Here is a 25,259-nt window from a genome sequence, read left to right as displayed (position 1 = left end):
GGCAACATAGTGAGACTCTGTCTCAAAAAAAAAAAAAAAGAATGCAGATGGCATATATTAGACAGCAGCTCCTATTGATCAAGAATGGCATTGCAGCCTATCTCTATTAGTCTTTGTGGTAACTACTGAGACAGGAGAAGTGGCAGCTATGTACCTGGTGATGTCAAGGGGGTTACTTGGAAAGGGGTGCTGGCAGGGTCAAAGTCCTCATTCCTAGGACTGTAACACCTAGTTATAGTTCATCACCATGTGAACCATCTTCTTCTTCTTCTTCTTCTTTCTTTTGCAGGTACAAACACTGGGGCTGAAATCAGGAAGCATGAGAGTGGAGACAGGGGTGCTGGCGCTGTGGAAGGGAGCATGATGGTCACCCCTAGGCTGGCGGAGAGAGGGGAAGGCCTGCACTTTTTTTTTTTGCAGTTTTTGGCCAGGGCTGGGTTTGAACCTGCCACCACCTCCGGTATATGGAGCCAGTGTCCTACTCCTTGAGCCACAGGAGCTGCCCAGGCCTGCATGTTTTAAAAATGGTTGAACAGGCGCAAGGATGACACGCAAATTCGTGAAGCGTTCCATATTTAAAAAAAAAAAAAAAAAAAATGGTTGAACAGGGCCATGCCTGTGGCTCAAGGAGTAGGGCACCGGCCCCATATAACAGAGGTGGTGGGTTTAAACCCAGCCCTGGCCAAAAAAAAACTGAAAAAAAAAAAAAAAGGTTGAACAATATTTTATTGTGTTACTTGCCTTTCCATTTTTTTAGTCAATAGATTGTTTTTGGAAAAGTGTTAGGTGGTAGAAAAATGAGTGGAGTTGGGTGGTGGCTGTGGCTCAGAGGAGTGGGACGCCAGCCCCATATACCAGAGATGGCAGGTTCAAACCTGGACCTGGCCAAAAACTGCAAAAAATGAGGGTGGTGCCTGTGGCTCAGTGAGTAGGGCGCCGGCCCCATATACTGAGGGTGGCGGGTTCAAACCCAGCCTCGGCTGAACTGCAACCAAAAAATAGCCAGGCATTGTGGCGGGCGCCTGTAGTCCCAGCTGCTTGGGAGGCTGAGGCAGGAGAATCATGGAAGCCCAAGAGCTAGAGGTTGCTGTGAGTCCTGTGACGTCATGGCACTCTACCGAAGGCGGTAAAGTGAGACTCTGTCTCTACAAAAAAAAAAAAAATGAGTGGAGTTGCAGAGTTACACCCATTTCCCCTGTTACATCTTGCGTTAGTAGGAATGTTTGTTACAATCGATGAACTAGTACTGACACACTTTAATTAACTAAAGTCTGTAGTACGGTAAGGTTCATTCTTGGTGTTGTACATTCTGTGGGGTTTTTTTTGTAGAGACAGAGTCTCACTGTACCGCCCTCAGGTAGAGTGCCGTGGCGTCACACGGCTCACAGCAACCTCTAACTCATGGGCTTACGCGATTCTCTTGCCTCAGCCTCCCGAGCAGCTGGGACTACAGGTGCCCGCCACAACGCCCGGCTATTTTTTTTTTTTTTTTGTTGTTGTTGTTGTTGCAGTTTGGCCGGGGCTGGGTTTGAACCCACCACCCTCTGCATATGGGGCCGGCGCCCTACTCACTGAGCCACAATTATGACATGACTCTATTATGGAGAGCAGTTTCACTGCCCTAAAAATCCTCTGTGCTGCACCTGTTCACTCCCTCCCTCTTTTACCCCAAACTCCCCCTGGCAACCACTGGTCTTTTCACTGATTCCATAGTTTTGCCTTTTCCAGAATGTCCTAGAGTTGGAATCATAAAGTACATTACATTTTCAGATTGGCTTCTTTCAGTTAGCAATATGCATTTAAAGTTCTTCCATGTTCTTTGGTGGCTTTTACAGCTCACCTCTTCTTATCACATAGGTGTATAATATTTTATTGTTATTTTTTTTTTTGAGACAGTCTCACTTTATCATTCTGCTGGGTAGAGTGCAACCTCAAACTCTTGGCCTCAAATGATCTGCCTGCCTCAGCCTCCCAAGTAACTGGGACTACAGGTGCCAGCCACAACACTCAGCTAGTTTTTCTATTTGTAGTAGAGATGGAGTCTTGCTTTTGCTCACGCTGGACTTGAACTCCTGAGCTCAGGCAATCCACCTGCCCTGGCCTCCTAGAGTGCTAGGATTACAGGTCTGAGTTACTGTAGCTGACCTATTAGTTGCCTTTTTAAATATTGTGGTAAGGCCTGTGGCTCAGTAAGTAGGGTGCTGGCCCCATATACCGAGGGTGGTGGGTTCAAACCCGGCCTTGGTCAAACTGCAACAAAAAAATAGCTGTGTGTTGTGGTGGGTGCCTGTAGTTTCAGCTACTCAGGAGGCTGAGGCAAGAGAATTGCCTAAGCCCAAGAGCTAGAGGTTGCTGTGAGCTGTGACGCCATAGCACTCTACTGAGGGTGACAAAGTGAGACTCTGTCTCTAAAATAAATAAATAAATAAATAAATAAGATGAAATATTGTGGTAAAATGCACATGAAATTTATCTTTTTTTTTTTTAATTTTATTTATTTATTTATTTTTTTTGTAGAGACAGAGTCTCACTTTATTGCCCTCGGTAGAGTGCCGCGGCCTCACACAGCTCACAGCAACCTCCAACTCATGGGCTTAAGCGATTCTCTTGCCTCAGCCTCCCGAGTAGCTGGGACTACAGGCGCCCGCCACAATGCCCAGCTATTTTTTGTTTTTTTGCAGTTTGGCCGGGGCTGGGTTTGGACCCGCCACCCTCGGTATATGGGGCCGGCGCCTTACCGACTGAGCCACAGGCGCCGCCCTGAAATTTATCTTTTTAATCATTTTCAGTGTAAAGTTTAGTAGTGTTAAGTATATTTACAATGTTGTGCAACCATCACACTATCCATTTCCAGAACTTTTCATCATCCCAAACAAACTCTGTACCATTAAACAATAACTCCTTATTCCTACCCCCTCTCAGTCCCTAGTAACCATCATTCTATTTTCTTTGTCTATAAATTTGTCCATTCCAGGTACCCTGTATAAATGAAATCAAACAATATTTGTTCTTTTCCAGCTCGGCACCCATAGCACAGTGATTATGGCACCAGTCACATACACTGAGGTATTGTGGTGGGTACCTGTAGTCCCAGCTATTTGTAAAGCTGAGGCAAGCGAATCGCTTAAGCCCAAGAGTTTGAGATTGCTGTGAGCTGTGACACCATGGCACTCTACCAAGGGTAACATAATGAGACTCTGTCTCAACAAAAAAAAATACATATATACATATATTTGTTCTTTTCCTTATTTCGCTTGGCATAATGTTTTCAAGGGAAACATTTTCCGTGTAACATGAACCAGAATTTAGTTCCTTTTAATGGCTAAATAATATTTCGTTATCCCATATTTTGTTTATCCATTCATCTCATAGTGGGCAGTCAAATAAGGCTCCTATAAACATTCATGTACTAGTTTTTGTTTGAGCTCTTATTTCTAATTCTTTAGGGTGTATATCTAGGAGTAATTGCTAGATTATATGGTAATTTGATGTTTAACTTTTTGAGGCACCGTCAAACCATTTTCCATGGTAGCTGTACCATTTACATTCCTATAAGCAATGCACGAGGGTTAAAATTTCTCCACATTCTCAACAACACTTGTTATTATTTCTGTTTGTTTTAGACTTAGGGTCTTATTCTGTTACCCGGGCTGTTTATTTGAGTTCTTTGTTCATTTTTTTTTTTTTTTGTTGAGACAGAGTCTCACTATGTTGCTCTTGGTAGAGTGCCGTGGCATCACAGCTCACAGCAACCTCAAACTCTTGGGCTTAAGTGATTCTCTTGCCTTAGCCTCCTGAGTAGCTGGGATTATATGCGCCCGCCACAACACCCAGCTATTTTTGTTGTTGTTGTAATTGTCATTGTTGTTTGGCAGGCCCCGGCTGGGTTTGAACCTGCCAGCTCCAGTGTATGTGGCTGGCGCCCTAGCCTCTGGGCTACAGGTGCTGACCCATGTTTTACAAATATTTTCTCCTGTTCTTGGATCATCTTTTCACTTTCTTTTTTTTTTTTTTATTTATTTTATTTTTTATTTTTTTTGTAAAGACAGAGTTTCACTTTATAGCCCTCGGTAGAGTGCCGTGGCCTCACACAGCTCACAGCAACCTCCAACTCCTGGGCTTAAGCGATTCTCTTGCCTCAGCCTCCTGAGCAGCTGGGACTACAGGCGCCCGCCACAACGCCTGGCTATTTTTTGGTTGCAGTTTGGCCGGGGCCAGGTTTGAACCCGCCACCCTCGGTATATGGGGCTGGCGCCTTACCGACTGAGCCACAGGCACCGCCTTTGATATTGCTCTTTGATGAGACCTGGGTAAGTAACCCAAGATCTTCTGGGGGACTTTGTCTTCCCCTGACTGTGGCTGAACAAATCAAGGCCTTGTGAGAAGTCATGTGTTCTACCCTTTGAGGAGCAATCCCCATTTATCCATTTGGGTTCAGGCCACAAGGCTGGATCCCTTCATCGTTATTCTCCTCAAGTATTCAAGGACTTGGGTCAAACGGAAAAGAGAAGAGAACATGAAAGAAATGCCCGTGAAAGATTTTTGAGAAAGCAGATCTGGACCTGATCTCAGGATGCAAGAAACATGGGCTTACTGATACGTGCCACAGCAAGTGAAAGAAGCCAGTCACAAAAAACCACTCATTATATAATTCCATTTACATGAAATGTCCAGAGTAGGTAAATCTATGGAGACAAAAAGTCATTTAGTAGTTGCCTAGGTCTGGTAGGGCATGGGAGGAAGGTTAGGAAGAAATGGGCAGAGACTGCTAATGGGTACGGGGCTTCTTTTGTGGGTGATGAGAATGTTCTAAAATTGTGATGCTGGTTGCACAACTCTGTGAATACGCTAACAGCCGTTGGATTGTACACTTTAAGAAGGTGAATTATGTGGTAAAAAATTATCTTTCCACAAACCCATTATTTTGTTAAAAAGAAAGGAAAAGACACAAGGGCTGGACTCCATAGGTGACCCCCCCGCTCCCCTGCACTGGTATGGTGGTGGCTTCTTCACTTGATGGAGAAGCGCAGCCGCGCCCGGACGTGCTCGCAGCGGGGGTGCTTCATGGTCAGCCCGTAGATGGGGGTCAGGTCCACTTTCAGACCTGGGGGCACGCTGAACTCCAGCTGCTGCAGCAGGATGGCCAAGAACAGGAAGACCTCCCACCTGGCCAGGACCTCCCCAATGCAGCGGCGCTTGCCCAGGCCAAAGAGCAGCACCTTCTCACTCAGGGGCTTGTTGAGGGCAGTGTCATTGTCGGTGAGGAATCGCTCTGGCCGGAACTCAAATGGGTCCCCCCACAGCTCCCTGCAAGAGGAACAGAGAAAATGGGGTCTCAGGGCTTTGGGTGGAGAGTGGGGGTCACCTGGGAGGAAAGGCCTGCAGGAGACATCTGAACAGACTTCTATTGGTTAGAATAGATTGAAAGCGATGAAGCGTTTGTAGGAAAGGGACCAGACTGAATTTTAATGCTTACTTTTTTTTTTTTTTGAGACAGAATCTTACTCTGTTGCCCTGAGCTATGTCACAGCTCACAGCAACCTCAAATTCCTGGGCCCAAGCGATCCTCTTGCCTCAGCCTCCCAAAGTGCCAGGATTACAGGAGTGAGCTGCTATACCAGGTGTTTTGGAATGATTATTAATAGCATTTATATTGATAGCACTTTCACACACCAAAGCATCCCAATTTGGATGACAAATTACACCTACCTATAGACTAAATGGGGGTTTGCAAAGAGAGGTCTCTTTGCGCTTCCCATCAGAATCACCGTAGGAACCTGCTTAATGTGCAAACCTAGGAGATCCTTGGTTCCTTCCGTCAGATGGAACTACCTAGTAGATTCTAATTCTTTTTTTTCTTTTTTGGAGACACAATTTCACTTTGTCACCCTGGGTAGAGTGCCTTGGTATCATAGTTCACAGCAACCTCAAACTCTTAGGCTCAGGCAATCCCCTTGCCTCAGCCTCCTGAGTAGCTGGTACTATAGCAAAACGCCTGGCTAGTTTTTCTAGTTTTTTTTTTTTTTTTTGAGACAGAGTTTTACTATGTTGCCCTTGGTAGAGTATTGTGGCATCACAGCTCACAGCAACCTCAAATTCGTGGGCTTAAGCAATTCTCTTGCCTCAGTCTCCCAAGTAGCTGGGACTATAGGTGCCTGCCACAACGCCTGGCTATTTTTTTGTTGTAGTTGTTATTGTTGTTTAGCTGGCCTGGGCCGGGTTGGAACCTGCCTGCCTCAGTGTGTGTGGCTGCTGCTGTAACCACTATGCTATGGGCACCAAGCCCCAATTCTGATGTTTTTTTTTAGTTTATTTATTTATTTATTTGCAGTTTTTAGCCGGGGCTGGGTATGAACCAGCCACGACCTCTGGCATATGGGGCCGGCACCCTACTCCTTTAAGCCACAGGCGCCGCCCCCCAATTCTGATTCTTATATGCATTAAAGTTCAAGGAACACAGACCTAAATTTTGTCACTTAGTCTGAGTCCTGTAGCAATTGAGGCCCTGTTCCTTCATTGTATAACAAGTTCCTGACAGGGACAAACAGCCTTCCTGATTGCTGGACTTAAATACGGTTCTCCGTGAGGGATGTGTACTCACTGGTCATGGTTGACCTGCCACTGGTTTACGAAGACACAGCATTCCTTGGGAATGAAGAAGCCGTTTAGTGTCGTGTCTCTTGTTGTGCTAAGGAGGAACAGGGCTCTGTCAGGCTCAGGGCTGGAACGTGGGGTGTGTCTTGTATCTACCTCCACCCCACCCCAAGAGGTAGGTACAATGCCTATGCTATGGTCTCTGTACCCTACACCAGGAGGGACATGAGGAGCAGGGAGGGGGCAGGACCATCCTCCCCCTTCTTTAGCTCCTGTCCTTTAACTTCAACAATTGTTTACTAAACCTGTCTTTGTGCCCAGCTTGGCCATTCTTGAGAGCCAAGGAACAGGCAGTCTCAGCCAGCTCTGGGGATTTCTAGCCTGGCTGGGGAGTCAGGCCTCTCACTGCAGGAATAACTAGACCAGTATTGGGGCAGAAGTGAATGTTCACTAACTCTCTTGACATTGTTGAAATCCCAGGGCATGATCAAGGGGAATGGCTGTTAGTCCTGTAAGACATCAGGAAGGAAGCTGTTGGAGCTGGATGAGTCAAAAGGCTTGTGGGGAGGGAAAGCTTGTGAGCAAAGGTGGGATGCTGGTAGTCAGGATGGTAGAAGTCATTGCAGGCAGAGTCCCAGTGTAAGCAAAATTGGAGGCTGGAGGGATGGTGAGGCTGACTGGCTAGTATAGAGGGACTTGTAGGGAGGGAACAGGAGCAGAGGTAGAGGAGGGCTGAGCTCAGGAGTGGAACCTTCTCCTGGAAGTTGGTGGTTTGATCATGTTTGGACCAGACTGGATGGGGGCAGACTAGAGGCTGGGGTCTGTGAGGAGCCTGGCACGTGGTCAGGAAGGAAATGCCAAGGACTGAACCATGGCCAAGGCTGAGAAGCTGGGAGGAGAAAACATGGCAAGGACTTTGGAGGCGGGTGAGCAGAATAGGCAGGTCTCACCTCTCACCTGTGGGGGATGGTGAAGGGGACGAAGGAGGAATGTCGGAAGGTCTCCAGGATGAAGGCCTCCATATACGGCAGTTGGGGTCTGTCGGACAGCCGGGGCTGCCGTGCCCTGCCAATCACTGTATCTGCAGAACACAGGGGACAGACAGAGCTCAGGGGGCTGCCCTGACTGCTCCATGGCATCTCTGTCCCCTATTAAAGCAGATGTCACTCTATGTGAGACTGTATCCCACTAATCCTCCGCATCTTCTGGGCAAGGGTGGGCACACTGTATGCTCAGGGCTGGCATGTAGTAGGCGCATAACAGGTATTTGCAGACTGAATAAGCAATCTGGGTCACAAGGCTTCTCCAGCCACAGGGTTGGGGGCCGCCACATACCCAACTCCTTCTGGATCTTTTTCTGTATTTCAGGCTTGGTCACAAGGTACATAAGGCTCCAGGAGAGGGCTGTTGTGACTGTGTCAAACCCTGGACAGCATAGGGTGAGGTAAGAAAGGAAGGGAGACAGGAACAAGGAAACTGTCATTTCCCAAGCACCCAGCATGTATGTACCAAGCATTGTCTTTCTCTGGTCCCAGCCTGTGTGTTTCCTGATGGCAGGGGCTCGGTTTCTTCAACACAGGCTTGAGACATTAGTTTCATAATTAGGTGCTGGAATTACAGGAGCCTACACTTACAGGCCAGAGAACACTTTATTGTTCAAATGGGGAAACTGAGGAGGGAAAGAGAGGGAAGGAGATGGACTTGGTTAAGCTTCCACTGGGAGGTGGTGGTACAGCCTGGGTTCAAACCCTGACCCCAGGCCAGGTGTCTTGTGCTGTCTGGTGTATGGTTGGCAGATTATTTGATGGATTTGGGCTGAGCAAGGCTGTGGGTAGACAATAAGCACTGATGGATGGAGGGGCAGATATATCTGGGTCCTACCTGCTCCAAAGAGGTCATTGACAAGGTTGACAATCTTCTCCCGGGCAATGAGGCAACCACTGGCTCCAGATCCCTTCTCACTATGCTTGAACAGGGCACCTGTGATGTCCTGGATACTGTTCTGAGAGGGCAAAAGTTCAGGGACACCCTGGCACCTCCAATGCTGGGTAACCCCCGGCCCCGCCCCAGGCAGTGGACTGGGGATCCCTGGGTAGGGCATAAAGTGTCATTTCATGCCCTATTGACTCCTTTACTCAGTAGCCCCAGGGGATTAATATCAAAGAAGGAAGAGGTTAGTGTGAATACAGGGAAGCAAAGTGACATTGGAGCTGGGGATTAGCCTCTGTTGGGGTTCAGGTTTCTACAGAACAGAAGTCTTCTCTCTCATAGGACCCCCACAGCGCAGGGCTCTGCCAGGCCCCATTCACAGACTTTTTCTCTTGGGGGCTTTGAGAAGCCCTAAGAGGGAGGCTGTAAGGATAAGGAAACTGAGGCCCAAAGAGGGGAAGGGAATGTCTCTAGGTCACACAGCTGGTCTAAGCTGTCCAGAGCCTCCCTAGGGCTGGGCAGCACATCAGCTTTGTAAGCACATGGAGCTGGGTGAGAGGGGCTGCACTCAGGCCCTGCAGGGTGCCTCTCTTCCAGTGCACCCCAGGCTCACCTTGTCAAAGTCCTGATAGTGCTCCTGGACTATTTTCTGTAGGAAGCGCACGAACCTCTGGTTGAAGTCCTTGAACCTTTGCAGGGTGGGACTGGGCAAGTATCGAAGGAAGGGGAAAAAATCCACGGGGTTTGCAGAGGAGGCAGTCTCCACAAACTCGTGGCTGTTCCTCACGAGGCTGAGCATCTCCTCACTGTCTTGGGTGAAGTGCTGCCCGAAGCACATGGCACCGATGACATTGGCCACTGACACCACCATCTGGCTGTAGGGGTCAAAGTGCCCAGCCCCTGCCATCAGCTCCTGAAACTTGCTGATTAGGGCTTCAGCCTCCTTGCTCACATGCTCCTCCAGGTAGCAGGAGGTTGAGGAAGCTGGGTTGGATGCGATGGAGAAGGTGTTGAGGGCATTCTGGGCTAGGCGCCGGCGGGCAGCCCACACTGGTCCAGAGTCTGGGTTGAAGGTCATGCTCTGGCCATCAGTGATGAGGGTGAAGCTGTAGAAGTCGGGCCGGCCCTTGAAATCATCTCCCTGCCGCACCAGGGCCTGCCTGATGGTGTCCAGGCCACTCAGCACCAGCACAGGCGTGGAGCCAATGCGGATCTGTAGCACGTCCCCATACTGCTGGCTCATCTTAGACAATGCCAGGTGTGGGTTCTTCCCCAGGGTCAGCACATGCCCGATCAGGGGCCAGCCCCATGGCCCTGGAGGGCTCTTCAGGCCTTTGGGGACCTGAGACTTTGAGGCACTGACCACCCAAAACACCAGGCAGAAGATGGCGGAGGCCAGGAGAAGCTCTGTAGCTGAGAAGGGAACATACTGGGATAATGCCATCTGAGCTAATTATAGGGAAAAGGAAGGAGAAGCGAAGCTGAGTGTTGAGATGTAGACATTCATTCATTCATTTACTCAGTCATTAAATAAACACTGACACATGTTTTTTGCTTGGCTCCCCGCTATACACCAGAATGACTAAGATACATCTTCCACTTGTCCTGTGCCCTAGGAGCTTGCCCTTAGCACATTATAGTGTCTGAGTCTCAAGATTCCCACCTTGATCATCTGATCTCCCAGCCCTGCCTTTCTCCTCTACCTATTATCTCAGTTTCTAATTCTGAGACTGGAGTGGAGGCAAGTGATCACTCCGAAATAGGGAAGGCAAAGATAGCACTTCTGCAAGCCCCTGGCACAGTATGTATGCTGGGTATTGTGCCAAAGGGTCCCTACTGGTGCTGGTTTCCTGCTGATATCTCCTACACACTCAGGGAACAGGAAGTTCCCCTACCCAGTGATACTGAGGAGGCCAAGGATCCAGGGCTGATGCAAATGGCCTGTGATTCTCCCTCTCCAGGGCACTCTTTATCAATACAAAGGAAGGCACCTCCTCCAAGGATGAGTCTCTATCCTCTCACAGTCTTTTTATTTATTTATGTTATAGGTCGGGTCTTGCTTTCTCACCCAGGTGGGAGTACAGTGGCATGATCACAGCTCACTGTAACCTCAGACCCCTGGGTTCAAGAAATCCTCTCGGCTCAACCCCCTGAGTACCTGGGACTATTAGCTAACTTTTAAAACAATATTTTGCAAAGGCTGGCTGAGGTGGCTCACGCCTGTAATCCTAGCAGTCTGGGAGGCTGAGGCAGGTGGATTGCCTGAGCTCAGGAGTTTGAGACCAACCTCAGCAAGAGCGAGACCATGTCTCTAAAAATAGCTGGGTGCTGTGGCAGGCGCCTGTAGTCCCAGCTACTTGAGAGGCTGAGGCAAGAGAATCACTTAAGCCCAAGAGTTTGAGTTTGCTGTGAGCTATGATGCCATAGCATTCACTAAGGGAGACAAAGTGAGACTCTGTCTCAAAAAAATATAAATAAAATAAAATAAAATAAAAGGAGATTGAGACAGCCTGGGCAACATAGCAAGAGTCTGAGGGTGTTGTGAGCTATGATTGCAGCATTGTACTCTAGCCTTGGGTGAGAGAGTGAGACCCTGTCTCAATAAATAAATAAATAAATAAAATGGAGAAACTGGCTGGTGTCCTGGCTCACAGCTGTAATCCTAGTACTTTGGGAGCCTAAGGCAGTTGGATTGCTTGAGAGTGAGATCCTATCTCTACCAAAAAGAGAAAAATTAGCTGGGCGTGGTGGTGCACTCTTAGTCCCAGCTACTTGAGAGGCTGAAGAGGAGGATGGATTGAGCCCAGGAGTTTGAGGTTGCAGTGAGCTATGATGATACCATGGCACTCTAGCCTGGGGCAACAGAGTGACAGTCTGTCTCAAAAACAAAAAGCAAAAACAAGGGTGGCGCCTGTGCTCAGTGAGAAGAAGAAGAAGAAGAGGAAGAGGAAGAGGAAGGAGGAGGAAGAGGAGGAAGGAGGAAGAAGAAGCCTTATATAGTGAGGGTGGCGGGTTTGAACCCAGCTCTGGCCAAACTGCAACAAAAAAAATTAGTGGGGCGTTTTGGCAGGCACCTGTAGTCCCAGCTACTTGGGAGGCTGAGGCAAGAGAATTGCTTAAGCCCAAGAGTTTGAGTTTGCTGGGAGCTGTGATGCCACGGCGCTCTACCTAGGGCGACAGCTTGAGACTCTGTCACAAAAAAAAAAAAAAGCAAAAACAAAATCAAAAGAGAAACTGAGGCCCAGAGCTGAGTAGCAAGGACTAGAATTCAGGCCTCTTACACCTAGCCTGAGTTACGCCCCCACCCCCTTCCCCCATCCTTCTACCCCACTACTTTCTAGGATGTAGTTGGGGAGGGTCCCAGAGACTGAAAAATGGGCCCAAGAAAGGTACCTGTAGAGGCAGGTGCTTGAAATCAGCAGGGTTGCAGGATCTGGTCTGGAGCTTCTGGAGCTAGGCAAGGGGACTATTTATAAACACCACCCGATGCAATTGGCCTGGCTGTGTTAGTCACCTGATATCAAAGTTGGATCACTGAACAAAGTCGGAAGGATCAATTCTCCGGTTTAGATCATAATCCCTCAGCTCCACCTACTACCTAGTGTTCATGGGTAGCTCTCTGGGGATAGACCAGAAGGGTTGCTGGGTCCCTGGGGATGAATATTCAGCACTTTTCATGGTTGGGAGCTTGTTTTTCTCATGGGCAGGGCAGGGCAGGGTACAGAGAGTGAAAGTTAGGCCTCTGGACTGGTCTAACTTTTCCCACTGCACCCATGAGGAAGAGCTCTGCCTGGGCACTCTAGGCCAACCAGGCTCACTGTTCCTCTGCAGAAGGATTCTCAGTAGTGCCCCCCTCCCAACAACCTGCAAAACCAAATAGGAAATGGGCATGTTCCAGCTGCCTCTGATTTTCAACCCAAGTTGATCTGAAAAGAAGAGATGATGAGGGCTTTGCATTCTAAACAGAGGCCCCTTACCTTCCTCCCACCTGTGTTAAGATATGGTAGGAAATTAAAAAGGGAATGAAGAAAATCCATGTGGTGGGCTGCTTCTCATGGCAACTGGCTTGGACTTGTCAAGTAATCAATGTCATTAAAAAAAAAAAAAGACAAGGGCCTATTCCAGAGCAGAGACTTACAGACATAACCAAATACCATGTGTGAACCTTGAATGAAAACAGTATTTAACCAAAAATTAAGGCTATAAACCAGGTGTGATAGTTCCTACCTATAATCCTAGCACTTTGGGAAGCTGAGGCAGATAGATTGCTTTAACTCAGGAGTTTGAGATCAGCCTGAGCAAGAGTGAGACTCGTCTCTATTAAAAATAGAAAAACTACCCAGGCATTGTGGCAGACTCTTGCAGTCCCCGCTATTCAGGAGGCTGAGGCAAGAGGATCTCTTGAACTCAGGAGTTTGAGGTTGCTGTGAGCTATGATGCCACAGCACTCTACTCAGGGTGGCAGAGTGAGATTTTGTCTTAAAACAAAAACAGGGCAGCGCCTGTGGCTCAGTGAGCAGGGCGCTGGCCCCATATACCGAGGGTGGCGGGTTCAAACCCAGCCCCGGCCAAACTGCAACAGAAAAATAGCTGGGCGTTGTGGCGGGCGCCTGTAGTCCCAGCTACAGGAGAATCGCCTAAGCCCAGGAGTTGGAGGTTGCTGTGAGCTGTGTGATGCCACGGCACTCTACCGAGGGCCATAAAGTGAGACTCTGTCTCTACAAAAAAAAAAAACAAAAACAAAAATGAAGGCTACAAAACATGGGCTTTTGAGACAATTTGGGACATGTGGACATGAACTGGAGATTACATAATGTTCTGGAATAAATGTTACTTTTATACTATGTTTTATTTATACCATAGTGTCATTATTATATGGGCATTTATCCTTCTTAGGAGATTCATGCTGTAGTATTTAGGGGTGAAATGTCAAACGAATTAATCTGTTAAAAATGTGCATGACAAATGCCAGCTACCTGTGAACCTAGGAGAAAACATAAGGGTATTTGTTGTTGAAGGTCTGTCAGGTTGAAGATGAGGATGAGGACAAGGCTTAAATTGGATGCAAAAGCAAATTTTGATTTAGTCTGGATTTGGAGTTTTATTCCTGAAAACAAAAAGGCTATAGGATCAACTTATCGCTATGTCAAGGTGCAAGGATAGGAAATCCAATAGAGTAGGGGCGTCCAAGCTTTTGACTTCTCTGGGCCACATGGGAAAAAGAATTGTCCTGTGCCACACATTAAATACACAACACTAATGAAAGTTGGTGAGCCAGGGCGGCGCCTGTGGCTCAGTGAGTAGGGCGCCAGCCCCATATGCTGAGGGTGGCAGGTTCAAACCCAGCCCCGGCCAAACTGCAACAACAACAACAAAAAAAAAATAGCCGGGCGTTGTGGCGGGCGCCTGTAGTCCCAGCTGCTCGGGAGGCTGAGGCAAGAGAATCGCCTAAGCCCAAGAGTTAGAGGTTGCTGTGAGCCGTGTGACGCCACGGCACTCTACCCGAGGGCGGTACAGTGAGACTCTGTCTCTACAAAAAAAAAAAAAAGTTGGTGAGCCAAAAAAAACCAACAACAACAAAAAAAAAACCCCAAAAGTTTTCGTGCATAGCTTTTGTGATATCTGCCACCATAGATAAGCAAAAAAAATCCTCACATAATAACCCTAATTATACAGCCGTGAAGGGTCTTTTGAAATTGTCAAGCAGGTCCTAAGTTTGAGATCACTAATATTGAAAATGTGCAAATGCAAGTAATAAAGCATCCTTGGTTTTCTAAAACATTTTTTATTATAAAAGTTAAAGAAAAGTGGACAACAAAACTAGTGGGATATTTGACATTGTATTTGACAAACTGATGCATCATTATCTGATTTGATGGAAGTAGTTGCAATTCTCAGTGAGCTCTCAAGGTGCTTATTTTAGTTTTAATTTTATCCCCTCCCCCCTTTTGTTTTCTGGAGACAGTCTCAGTCTGTTGCCCCAGGTTAGAGTGCTGAGGTGTCAGCCTTCCTCACGGCAACCTTAAACTCCTGAGTTCAAGAGATCCTCCTGCCTCAGCTTCCTAAGTAGCTAGGACTACAGGGGTGGGAGGAGTGGGTGTGTGTGAGTCTTGCTCTTGCTCCAGCCAGTCTACAACTCCTGAGCTGAAGTGATCCTCTTGCCCTGGCCTCCTGGAGCGCTAGAATTACAGTGCTAGGTTGAGCCACTGAGCCCAACCTAAGGTGCACTTTGCACTTTTTGTGTTACATGGTTCTGTGGGTTTTCTCCCACTTTTTAAATTGTGGTAAAATATACATAACATAAAATTTACCATTTTAACTGTCTTAAATATGTATTTCAGTGGGTAGCACATACTCCTGTGTCTGGCTCTGTCATTTAACATTCTTTTTTTTTTTTTTGCAGTTTTTTGGCCAGGGCTGGGTTTGAACTGCCCTCCACATATGGGGCCTGCCACCCTCGACATATGGGGCTGGCACCCTACTCCTTGAGTCACAGGCGCCGCCCACTTTACATTCTTTTTTATGAGACTCACCCCCAGTATTAGGTCTAGTTGTAGTTCACTGTCATTGCTGTGTAGTGTCCCATTATAATATGAATGCTCAACACCTTATTCATCCATTCAACTTTTGATTGACCTTGCCTTGTTTTCTGTATTGGGCTATGACAGCCCTGTTACCAGGAACATTCTTGTACATGCTTTTGAATACATGTCTGCTGTGGACTGGAATAGCTGGGACACAGGATAGGTGAAGGTCCAGTTTTAGTTATAATTTTAGAAACCAAACAATTTTCCGAAGCAATTGAACCAATTTGTACTCCCATTAGCTGTGTATAAAGGCTCTGATTGCTTCTCTTCCTCACCACCACTGGATATTTCTGATCTTTTTCATTTAATCCACTCTAGAGACATGTTGACTCCTTACTTTTTTAAAGTCCTTCGATGTTTCCCATAGATTCCAAGATACAAACTAAACTCCTTTGCTTAGTAACCAAAAGCTTCAACAGCAGTTCTTGCTCACCTCCCTGGCCTCGTGGGCCACCATGTCCCCTCGACCCTCACCCCGCTATTGTCTTTCTCCATAGGCTGATCCTTTCCCCACTTCCCACCCTGTGGGACCAGTTCCTGCTCATGATTTTATATGGCTGTCCAGCTGTCACCATGCTGGCTTCCTGCACTGAATTCCCACAGCCCTCATACTGACCCCCCCAACAATACACTGGGTCCCCTCTGCATCGTGAGCTCCCTGGAGGTCAAGGTAGCCTCTGCTTTTCTTTTCTTTTCTTTTCTTTCTTTTTATTTTGAGACAGAGCCTCAAGCTGTTGTCCTGGGTAGAGTGCTGTGGCATCACAGCTCACAGCAACTTCCAACTCCTGGGCTCAAGCGATTCTCCTGCCTCTGCCTCCCAAGTAGCTGGGATTACAGGTGCCTGCCACAATGCCCGGCTATTTTTTGGTTGCAGCCATCATTGTTGTTTGGCAGGCCTGGTCTGGATTCGAACCCACCAGCTCAGGTGTGTGTAGCTGGCGCCATAGCCTCTTGAGCCATAGGCGCTGAGCCCAGCCTCTGCTTTTCTTCAAATCTCTATTCTCCAGCATATATACTGGCACAGAGCACAGTCTTCCAGGTCTGTGGTTTCCACACCAGTGGATTCAACCAAAAGCAGATCAAATGTATTTAAACAGAGAAATGAATAGTTGTGTCTGTACCGACTGTGTACAGACTTCTTTTTCCTGTCATTATTTCCTAAAGAATATAGAATGACAACTATTTACATGACGTTTACATTGTAGTAGCTATCACAAGCCATTTAGAGATGATTTACAGTATATAGGAGGGTATACATAGGTGATACACAGATAATACATCATCTTATATAAGAGACTTGAGCTTCTGTGAATTTGGGTATTCAGGGGGTTCCTGGAACCAATCTCGTATGGATGCCAAGGAATGACTGTACTCAGAGAAATATTTATGGAATCAGTTAGCATTCACAAATAAGAATGCTATCCTGCACGAGAGCTTTGTGAAGACTCTGCTTGGGGCATTTCCTGCACTGACTTTATGAAAATGGCAAGTAATAAAACTAATAGTTAAAATTCAAGCTCTGTGCTGCATGGTTAACATGGGCCATCTCTATTCTAGCTTCATAGCAACTCTGTGAGGTGAACACTATTATGTTCATTTTATGGTTGATGAAATGGAGACCTGAAGAAGTTAATTTATCCAGAGCCAAATGTAGGGAAAGAGCAGCTCAGTGGGCATGGGGCAGAGGAGAGGGCAGAACCAGGAGACTATCATGACAGAGGGCACATTTGGAATGTGCCCATCCAAAGAAGAAGAACCCGGGGAGATGCAGGGTGGGTTGAAGCTAAAGTTAGGATTAGGGCACCTTGTATCACTCAAAGCATTTATTCAACACATATTCATCAGGCTGACCAATGGTCAGAACCTTATTAGGTTACTCTTTCTTTCTGATTTCTGCATTACTATCCTTGGAATGTCAGCTTCCCCCCAAGCTGGCTCCCTTATGGTCACAAAATGGCTGCTGTAGTTTTAGCCATCACATCATTTAGACATAACAAGGCCCAGAATGTCAAAAGTGCATCTCTTGCCACATGTCCCTTTTTAGAGTGAGGAAAACTTTCCCAAAAGCTGTCCCCGCAGATTTCTTCAATATATCGTTGGCCAGAATCTGTCACAGATTCATGTTTAATCCAGTTACCATTAAGACAACAGAGGCTGGACCCACTCTCTGAGGCTGGAGCTGGGGTCCCCCTAAAGCACATAACTCTAGAAAGTAAGTGGAGAGGGCAGTGCCTGTGGCTCGAGGAGTAGGGTGATGGCCCCATATACCGGAGGTGGCAGGTTCAAACCCGGCCCTGGCCAAAAACTGCAAAAAAGAATGTAAATGGAGGGCAGGGAGTGGTGGTTCACACCTGTAATTGCAGCACTTTGGGAGACTGAGGTGGGAGGATTGCTTGAGGTCAGGATTGGGCAAGATTGTGAGCCCCTGACTCTACAAAAAATATATATATATATGTGGGGTGGCGCCTGTGGCTCAGTCTGTAAGGCGCCGGCCCCATATTCCAAGGGTGGTAGGTTCAAACCTGGCCCCGGCTGAACTGCAACCAAAAAATAGCTGGGTGTTGTGGCGGGTGCCTGTAGTCCCAGCTACTCGGGAGCCTGAGGCAAGAGAATCGCGTAAGCCCAGGAGTTGGAGGTTGCTGTGAGCTGTGTGATGCCATGGCACTCTACCGAGGGCCATAAAGTAAGACTGTCTCTACAAAAAAAAAAAAATGTGGGTGTGGTGGCATGTGTCTGTAGTCCCAGCTGCTTGGGAGGCTGAGGCAGGAGGATAGATCTCTTGAGCCCAGGAGTTGTAGGCTGCAGTGAGCTATGATGATGCCACTAACACTCCCGCCTGGGCGATAGAGCAATCCCAGTCTCAACAAACAACAAAAACCCAAACAAAAACAAATAGGGAAAAAGAAAAAAGAAAAGAAGGTAGCAGCTACCTGGACAAAACTGGTAAGAGGAGTGCTGGGAAGGAGGAAAGATCAAGGTTGAGGGAAATGAATGCTACTGGGTGACTACAAGTTGTTAGAATAGTTGGGAAAAGGTCCCTGTGTTGGCTGAATGGCTGTCATTGGCTAGTGGAACAGCCAGGAGTTGTAGGCTGCAGTGAGCTATGTATGGGATCTACGCCTCATAGATCCGAATGGGACCATCCCAATGGCAGAGACCATGGCGGCATGTCTCAGCCAGGAAAATTTCTGTTGCTATAACAAAATATGATGGACTAGGTAATTTGTAAAGGAAAGGAGTTTATTTAGCTCACAGTTCTGGGGGCTGGGAAGTCCAACATCAAGGTGCCAGCATCTGGTGAGGGCCTTCTTGCTGTGTCAGAACATGGCAGAAGGCATCTCATGGTGACAGGGCAAGTATGTGTGAGTCAGCTCAAGTCTCTCTTCTTTTTCTTCTTATAAAGCCTCCAGTCCCATCATGGGGGCCTCACCCTGATGACTTTATTTAATCCAAATTACCTCCCAGAGACCTCCAATCACTATGTGAATCTGGGGATTAAAGTTGCAAACCCATGAGAGGGTGAGGGACATGTGGAAACAAACCATCCTTGACCACCCCCCACCCAACTGGTTTGCAACTGTTAAGTTTCTAACCCATGAAATTGGAGGACACATTCAAACTATAGCAGAACACTTGGAGGAGCACTTGGCTGACAAAGAAGAGTCCTCTCAGGCTCTGATGCTAGGCTCTGCTCTGATGTCAGGACGAGAACCTTCATTATCAACAAACCGCTGTGAACTGGAAACAGAGTGTTCCTCAGATCATGCCGAACATGCCCTTCAGCAGATCAAACATGCCCCTGCAAGGCCATTTTCACAATTTGCTGGCTCAGCAAACATTTCCCCAGCAATGGTGGAAGAAACTGCCAACCTGAGAAGAGTTAGTCAAATTATATTCTATAATATGGGTCTAAATTAATTATATTTGATGTTATTGAGGAAGAAGAGTAAAAGGAGAAAGAAGGTCTCCCTTCATCTCCACTGTCCTTTATCTAGTCAGCTTAGAACCTCTGGGCCAGCTTTCCCTGGACAGTGTCCCAGGGTCTGATTCTCCATAGCCTTTCTCTACCTAATAAAACATGGAGGTCTCTTGTCCCTCTCCTTCAGAGCGTTCTCTGTGCTGAGGACAGCTTCAGAACCTGATCTCCCCTGATCTCCAGTGGGTCTGGAGTGTGGAGGGAGCAGCCATTTTGGGGGAAGGAACCAGGAACCTTTGAAATTGGAAGAGTTGGGGACTTCTGGTGATAATGCCATGTGGTTGGCAATGAGACCCAGCCCAGCTAATGGCCCTGGACAGGGGTGCCAGCTACTGGCAAAAGACAGGATGCTAAGCCAGGCCAGACAGAGTTGAACTTCATTTTTTTTTTTTTTTTTTGAGACCGAGTCTCAAACTGTCGCCCTGAGTAGAGTGCTGTGGCGTCACAGCTCACAGCAACCTCCCACTCTTGGGCTTAAGTGATTCTCTTGCCTCAGCCTCCCAAGTAGCTGGGATTATAGGCGTCCACCACAATGCCTGGCTATTTTTTGGTTGAAAGTTGTTGTTCGGGGGGCCCAGACTGGATTCGAACCCACCAGCTCCAGTGTATGTGGCTGGCGCCTTAGCCACTTGAGCTACAGGTGCTGAGCCCAAGATGAACTTCTTAAAGCAGGATTATGCCTGATCATCAGCAGAATGACTAACACCCACCTAGCAGGCACTGAGGAAATAATGTGGCCTGGGAGAATCCATTTAGCTAACCATCTTGCAGCTGGGCACCTGCCTACTAAGACCCAGAATCTCACTCCAGGCCTCTACCTGGTGTATGCTCCTGTTTGGGGGTTTGACATGCCTCCATCCATCCATTTAACAAATATTTATTTAGCATCCACTATGTACTAGGTGCTATTGACGAAACCTTGATCAAAACATACCAAAGTCCTTATTCTGCTGGAGCTTACGTTCGAGTTGAGGGATATAAACCATGCATAGCATAAATAAGTGAAATAAGCAGAATTTTGATGTTTCTAATTGGCTACAAATAAAAATCAAGCACGAAAAGGGATAGAGACTATGAGTCAGGATAACAGTTCTAGATAGGAAGGCATAGTGAGAGGTGATATTTAAGAGAGTAAGACATGAGCATTTGGGGAGAGAAAAGCTTGCTACTGGTGGGAAGAGCAAGTGCAAAGGCCCTGCGGCAGAGTGCTAGATGTCTTCCACTTGCCTCTTTCACCCTTCTCTATCCACAGTCCTGGAGGGTTGACTTATATGGCCCACATTAATGGGCCTCTTGCTCTCTAGCTTCCAGTCAGGCTCCATTCATGGAAGGCGCCAGCAGGACAGAGGGCAGGACTAGAGTGTGGCTGGAATTTTTAGGCTGTCTCCCTGCAGGATCTTTGAGCACTAGCCATGACCTTCTACCAAAGGCCACAACTCTTGTCTATAGCCCTCCCACAGCCACTCTCTGAGCACTGTGTTCTCTCCTTTCCTTGCCACTCTGGTCCTATTGTCACTAACCCTGAGATGCTTCATTATCCCTTATGGGTTTCCCTAAACCTCACCAACCCCTTTGCAAATAGTCAGTTCATGAAACCCCCCTCAGTGGCCTGGTTTGAGGGACCCAGCTTGACTATTTCCTGCAGGGACTGGTCCTGACAGATACAGAGGGACTTGCCCGGAGTGTCTTAGGAACTTCAGGGAGGCTTTGTGCCTGGAGAAGAGTGAGCTCTGGGGAGGGAGAGTAACGGGCACGGTGGTCAGAAAAGTAATGGGAGCCAGCTCTGGAAGGGCCTTCCAGGCCATTAGAAGGACTGTTTGCCCCAGAGCTCCCTCGGTGACTTCTTCCTGAAAACAACTCTGCCTGTCCTAAACTCAGGGCAACACTGGCATCTTTTTCTCAACTAGGAGCTGGAGGGCCAAGGGCTGGGAGGAGCAAGGGAGCAAATGGCTCCAGCAGAAACTTGGCAACAGTCTTATCCTGGCTGTTCACCTGGAGCCAAGGAGCCTTCAGTGACCATGGTGTGACCTCTGCTCCCAGCCTGCTGGGAATGCGGAGGGACTATAGTGACACCATACAGACTCAGTGGATCAACTTGGCCACATGCAAGGCTTCTCTCACAGGCTTGTCAGCCAACAGCTCAACACCATCAGAAGGTCCTCCAGAGAAACAACTAGCCTCCCAAAGTGGTTCTGCCAGTGGACATTTTGGCACAGGGCAGATCAGAAGGAAGCTGTTAGACAGGAGTAACTTCTTAGGACTTTGTCCAGCCTGGATAGGTCTTATGGCCCACGTCAAATGCCGAGGTTTAAGCTCTCAGAGAGCTCTGCTCTGCTGGGTGAGCCTTTCTGGCTGGCAGGTTCGGGTTATAATTCTTGCAGTTGCAAGTCCCTCAGACCCAACTCATATTAGAAGAGAAAGAGAAGAAGGAGAAGAAAGAATAAGGAAAAGAGGCAGTGGTAAAGGAGAGGGGAGGTGGCGCCTGTAGCTCAATGAGTAGGGAGCCAGACCCATATACTGAGGGTGACGGGTTCAAACCCAGCCCCAGCCAAACTGCAACAAAAAAATAGCCGGGCGTTGTGGCGGGCACCTGTAGTCCCAGCTACTCAGGAAGCTGAGGCAAGAGAATCGCTTAAGGAATTGGAGGTTGCTGTGAGCTGTGACGCCATAGTACTCTACCAAGAGCAACAAAGTGAGACTCTGTTTCTAAAAAAAAAAAAAAAGGAGAGGGGGAAAAGAGGAGAAAGGGGAGGAGGGGACGTGGTGAAGATATTGGTCCATATAATGGGGTGTCCTATGGGTGAGTGTCATTGGTTTCACGAATAATGGAACTGTATGTCTAAAGTCATTAATGTTCCTCCCTCATCTCCCAGTTATGCTTCCCTCTGTGTAGGCATCATTCTCTAAAAGATTTTCTTTAAAAATGGCTACTGGGCTTGGCGCTTGTAGCTCAAGAGGCCAAAGTGCCAGCCACATACACCAGAGCTTGTGGGTTTGAATCCAGCCAGGGCCTGCCAAACAACAATGACAACTACAACCAAAAAATAGCTGGGCGTTGTGGTGGGCACCTGTAATCCCAGCTACGTGGGAGGCTGAGGCAAGAGAATAGCTTAAGCCCAGGAATTGGAGGTTTCTGTGAGCTGTGACACCACGACACTCTAACCAGGGCGACAGGTTGAGGCTCTGTCTCAAAAAAAAAAAAAAAGAAAGAAAGAAAAAAGAAAAATGGCTACTGGTGCTTGACGCTTGTAGCACAGTGGTTATGGTGTCAACCACATGCACTGAACATGGCGGGTTCGAACAGCCCAGGCCAGCTAAACAACAATGACAACTGCAACAAGAAAATAGCCAGGTGTTGTGGCAGGTGCCTGTAGTCTCAGCTGCTTGGAAGCTGAAGCAAGAGAATCTCTTAAGCCCAAGAGTTTGAGGTTGCTGTGAGCTGGCATGGCGCTCTACGGAAGGCAACATAATGAGATTCTGTCTCAAAATAAGTAAATAAATAAATAAATAAATAAATAAATAAATAAAAATAAAAAATAAATGGCTACTGGCAGCCCCAGGCTTATTTTCTAACCAGTGTAGATGACTCTGGCAGGAGAACTTTTCTTTTCCAGTGATTTCATCAAAACCCCTATGGGGTTCTCATTGTCCTGGCCTGGGGTAGGGTCAGCTCCACCAGACCTAATGGCTGAGAGGAGGGGTAGGATGGTCCTCTAAGGAAAACTGATGTAGTATTGCCAGAAGAAGAGAGAATAGATGCTGGGCATACAAAACCCTCGGATGTCCACTATCCCTGAGGTGATCTTATAATTTATTATCCAAATCAGGGTCTTTTGAGAGTGAAAGAGGATACTTTTAATGATTATGCCAGGACAACAGGCTTAGACCAAGACAGTTCTGGGAAAGTACTGTCACCCTAATGATAGTAATCAAGAGCCAGGAAGCCATCTCAGCCTAAATTGAACCTGTCTGGCTTCCTGAGCACAGGCAGGAGAGGAGGGAGCTTAAGGCTTAGATCTCTGGTAGGCGGGTGGCATGAGGACACATTTGGAGACAAGTCATAGCTCTCCACATCCACCCACACTGCACTCTTCCCTAAGTGTGTCACCCTGACCTCCCACTACCATGACCTCCCACTACCTCCCTCCCATGTCGAGCACATTCCCCATGCCAGGAATGCTCTTCCTGTGCTTGTCAGACTCAGTGACTCTTCTCTGCTTCATCAGTCTCTAGAGCAGGCGTCTTCGAACTGCGGCCCGCGGGCCACATGAAGCGGTGTGAAATGTATTTGTTCCTGTTTTGTTTTTTACTTCAAAATAAGATATGTGCAGTGTGCATAGGAATTTGTTCATAGTTTTTTTTTTTTAAACTATAGTCCGGCCCTCCAACGGTCTGAGGGACAGTGAACTGGCCCCCTGTTTAAAAAGTTTGAGGACCCCTGCTCTAGATAGTCCCTTTTAACCCACTCAGCTCCCTTTCCTCACAGCTCCTGTAACATCTCCAGACTTAGCACAGTCCCTGTTCAGCGTGTGGCTCCTATCTCTGGGGTAAGGGTTTGCTGTGGGTTTTGCTTATCTCAGTGTCCCCCAACACACAGCCCTCAGCAATGCTGCCTGAAAGCTCTCGGCTGGATGACTTCAGGGTCAACATCCTCAGCTGTCTCCTTGCCTCAAGCCCAGAGCCCCCCTGACCCGTTCCTGGTATCAATCACTAGGGAATCCTAGCCAAAGAGCTTCTCACGCAAAGGCAAGTAAACTTTGACCCAGGATTGAGTGTTCAGCTCCAGGCCAAGGTCCTCTAACCTCCTGCCTGTGTCCCTGCTTCTCTGCTCAGTGCTCAGTGCTAGCCCCCTTCCTGTCATTGTGAGCTGTTGGCCGAAGGCTTGGCAATAAGAAATGTGACGCCTCCTATAACCCCAGTGCAGGGGTATGTGGAGATGGGTTAAGCCTGTCTACCTTTGGCCTCCTGAAGTTTTGCAAATAGCCTAGGACAGTAAACCATAATGGGAAGAACCCTGGCCTGGAAGTGAAAGGCCAGAGTTCTGGGCTTTGCTTTGATTTGCCAAGTGTACTTGGGTCTCTTCTTTCTGGCATTAGTTTGTCCAGCAAAGAAGTAGGAGAAGAATTGGCTCTATTGGCTAAAGAATTTCTTTGAGATCAAGAGCCCCTTAAAGTACATGAGCAAAGTGATGGTCCTTCATTCAAGAGAAGGGGCTTCTTTGGTCTCTGCTCAGGAGCCCTAGCACTAGATGGCCTTGCCGCCCTGATGACCAGGCTGCCGTGTGCCTCCAGAGCTGGGGCACTGGGGGAGAGGTTGGGCTACAGAGCAGGATGGCGGATCTAGAAGTGCCTTACTTCCCACTTCCTTGCCATGGCTTCCGCACAGGATTGCTCTACTCTCCACAGCTTTAGTTCCAACTAGGATCGAAGGACAGACTTCTCTTGGGTACATTGAAGCTTCTTAGGCTGAGTCAAATATGTTGAAGATAAAATTGTTGGAAGGTTGCTAAGAAAGCCCAGTGATGGGGTGGTGCCTGTGGCTCAAGGAGTAGGGAGCCAGTCCCATATGCTGAGGGTGGTGGGTCAAACCCAGCCCTGGCAAAAAAAAAAAAGAAAGAAAGAAAGAAAGAAAGAAAGAAAGAAAGAAAGAAAGAAAGAAAGAAAGAAAGAAAGCCAGCCCAGCGATACTTCCTTGTCTCTTACCTTTTCTGTTGCCTAAATTCCATCATCATAGCATCAGCATTTTTTTTTTTTTTTGAGACAGAGTCTCACTTTCACAGCTCATAGCAACCTCAAACTCTTGGGCTCAAGCAATTCTCTTGCCTCAGCCTCCCAAGTAGCTGGGACTACAGGTACCCACCACAATGCCCAGCTATTTTTAGAGTGCTGGGATTATAGGCGTGGGACGCTCTGCCCAGCTAGCATCAGATTTTGGGTTCAATGTCACTCTTGTCATTTGCCCCATCTACAGTACATCTGTGGCTAACTCCTTTACCAGTTATTAATATCTTGCCAGGACTTGGCTTATCAGATCAATTTCTTGCAGGTTGGTCTTCTGTGGCAGGACATAGAGGAAGAAGTGGCAGATTGGGTCAGGGTCATAGTGAGGCTGAGTGACTCTCAGGCAAATGTCCTGGAGAAGTTACTATGGAGAAGTGCTGGAATGGAGACCAG

At 47.6% G+C, this 25,259-nt stretch overlaps 1 protein-coding gene across 1 annotated transcript; it reads right to left on the bottom strand.

Moving 5' to 3' along the window:
• Positions 1-2,632: 2,632 nt before the first annotated feature.
• On the bottom strand, positions 2,633-12,052 carry LOC128589097 (cytochrome P450 1A2). The gene is made up of 7 exons (XM_053596003.1): positions 11,917-12,052; positions 9,137-9,972; positions 8,476-8,596; positions 7,930-8,019; positions 7,552-7,675; positions 6,602-6,688; positions 2,633-5,307 (listed from the first exon to the last, which is right to left on the bottom strand). Exons 2-7 carry the CDS (start codon positions 9,965-9,967, stop codon positions 5,010-5,012), a joined length of 1,551 nt encoding a protein of 516 aa, XP_053451978.1. The 5' UTR covers positions 9,968-9,972; positions 11,917-12,052; the 3' UTR covers positions 2,633-5,009.
• Positions 12,053-25,259: the final 13,207 nt, after the last annotated feature.

The sequence above is a fragment of the Nycticebus coucang genome, chromosome 6 (assembly GCF_027406575.1).
Source record: "Nycticebus coucang isolate mNycCou1 chromosome 6, mNycCou1.pri, whole genome shotgun sequence".
In the NCBI taxonomy this organism is placed as follows: domain Eukaryota; kingdom Metazoa; phylum Chordata; class Mammalia; order Primates; family Lorisidae; genus Nycticebus; species Nycticebus coucang.
Note: the sequence above shows the minus strand (reverse complement) of the source record. Positions and strands in the feature narration are given on the sequence as shown.

Bases quoted from the DNA above. Each gene is read 5' to 3' on its own strand.
- LOC128589097 (XM_053596003.1), bottom strand. From the start codon at position 9,967: ATGGCATTATCCCAGTATGTTCCCTTCTCAGCTACAGAGCTTCTCCTG. The intron at 8,597-9,136 runs GTGAGCCTGGGG...TTGCCCTCTCAG, and splicing joins ACTATCAGGACTTTGACAAG to AACAGTATCCAGGACATCAC. The intron at 8,020-8,475 runs GTAGGACCCAGA...TATGCTGTCCAG, and splicing joins CAATGACCTCTTTGGAGCAG to GGTTTGACACAGTCACAACA.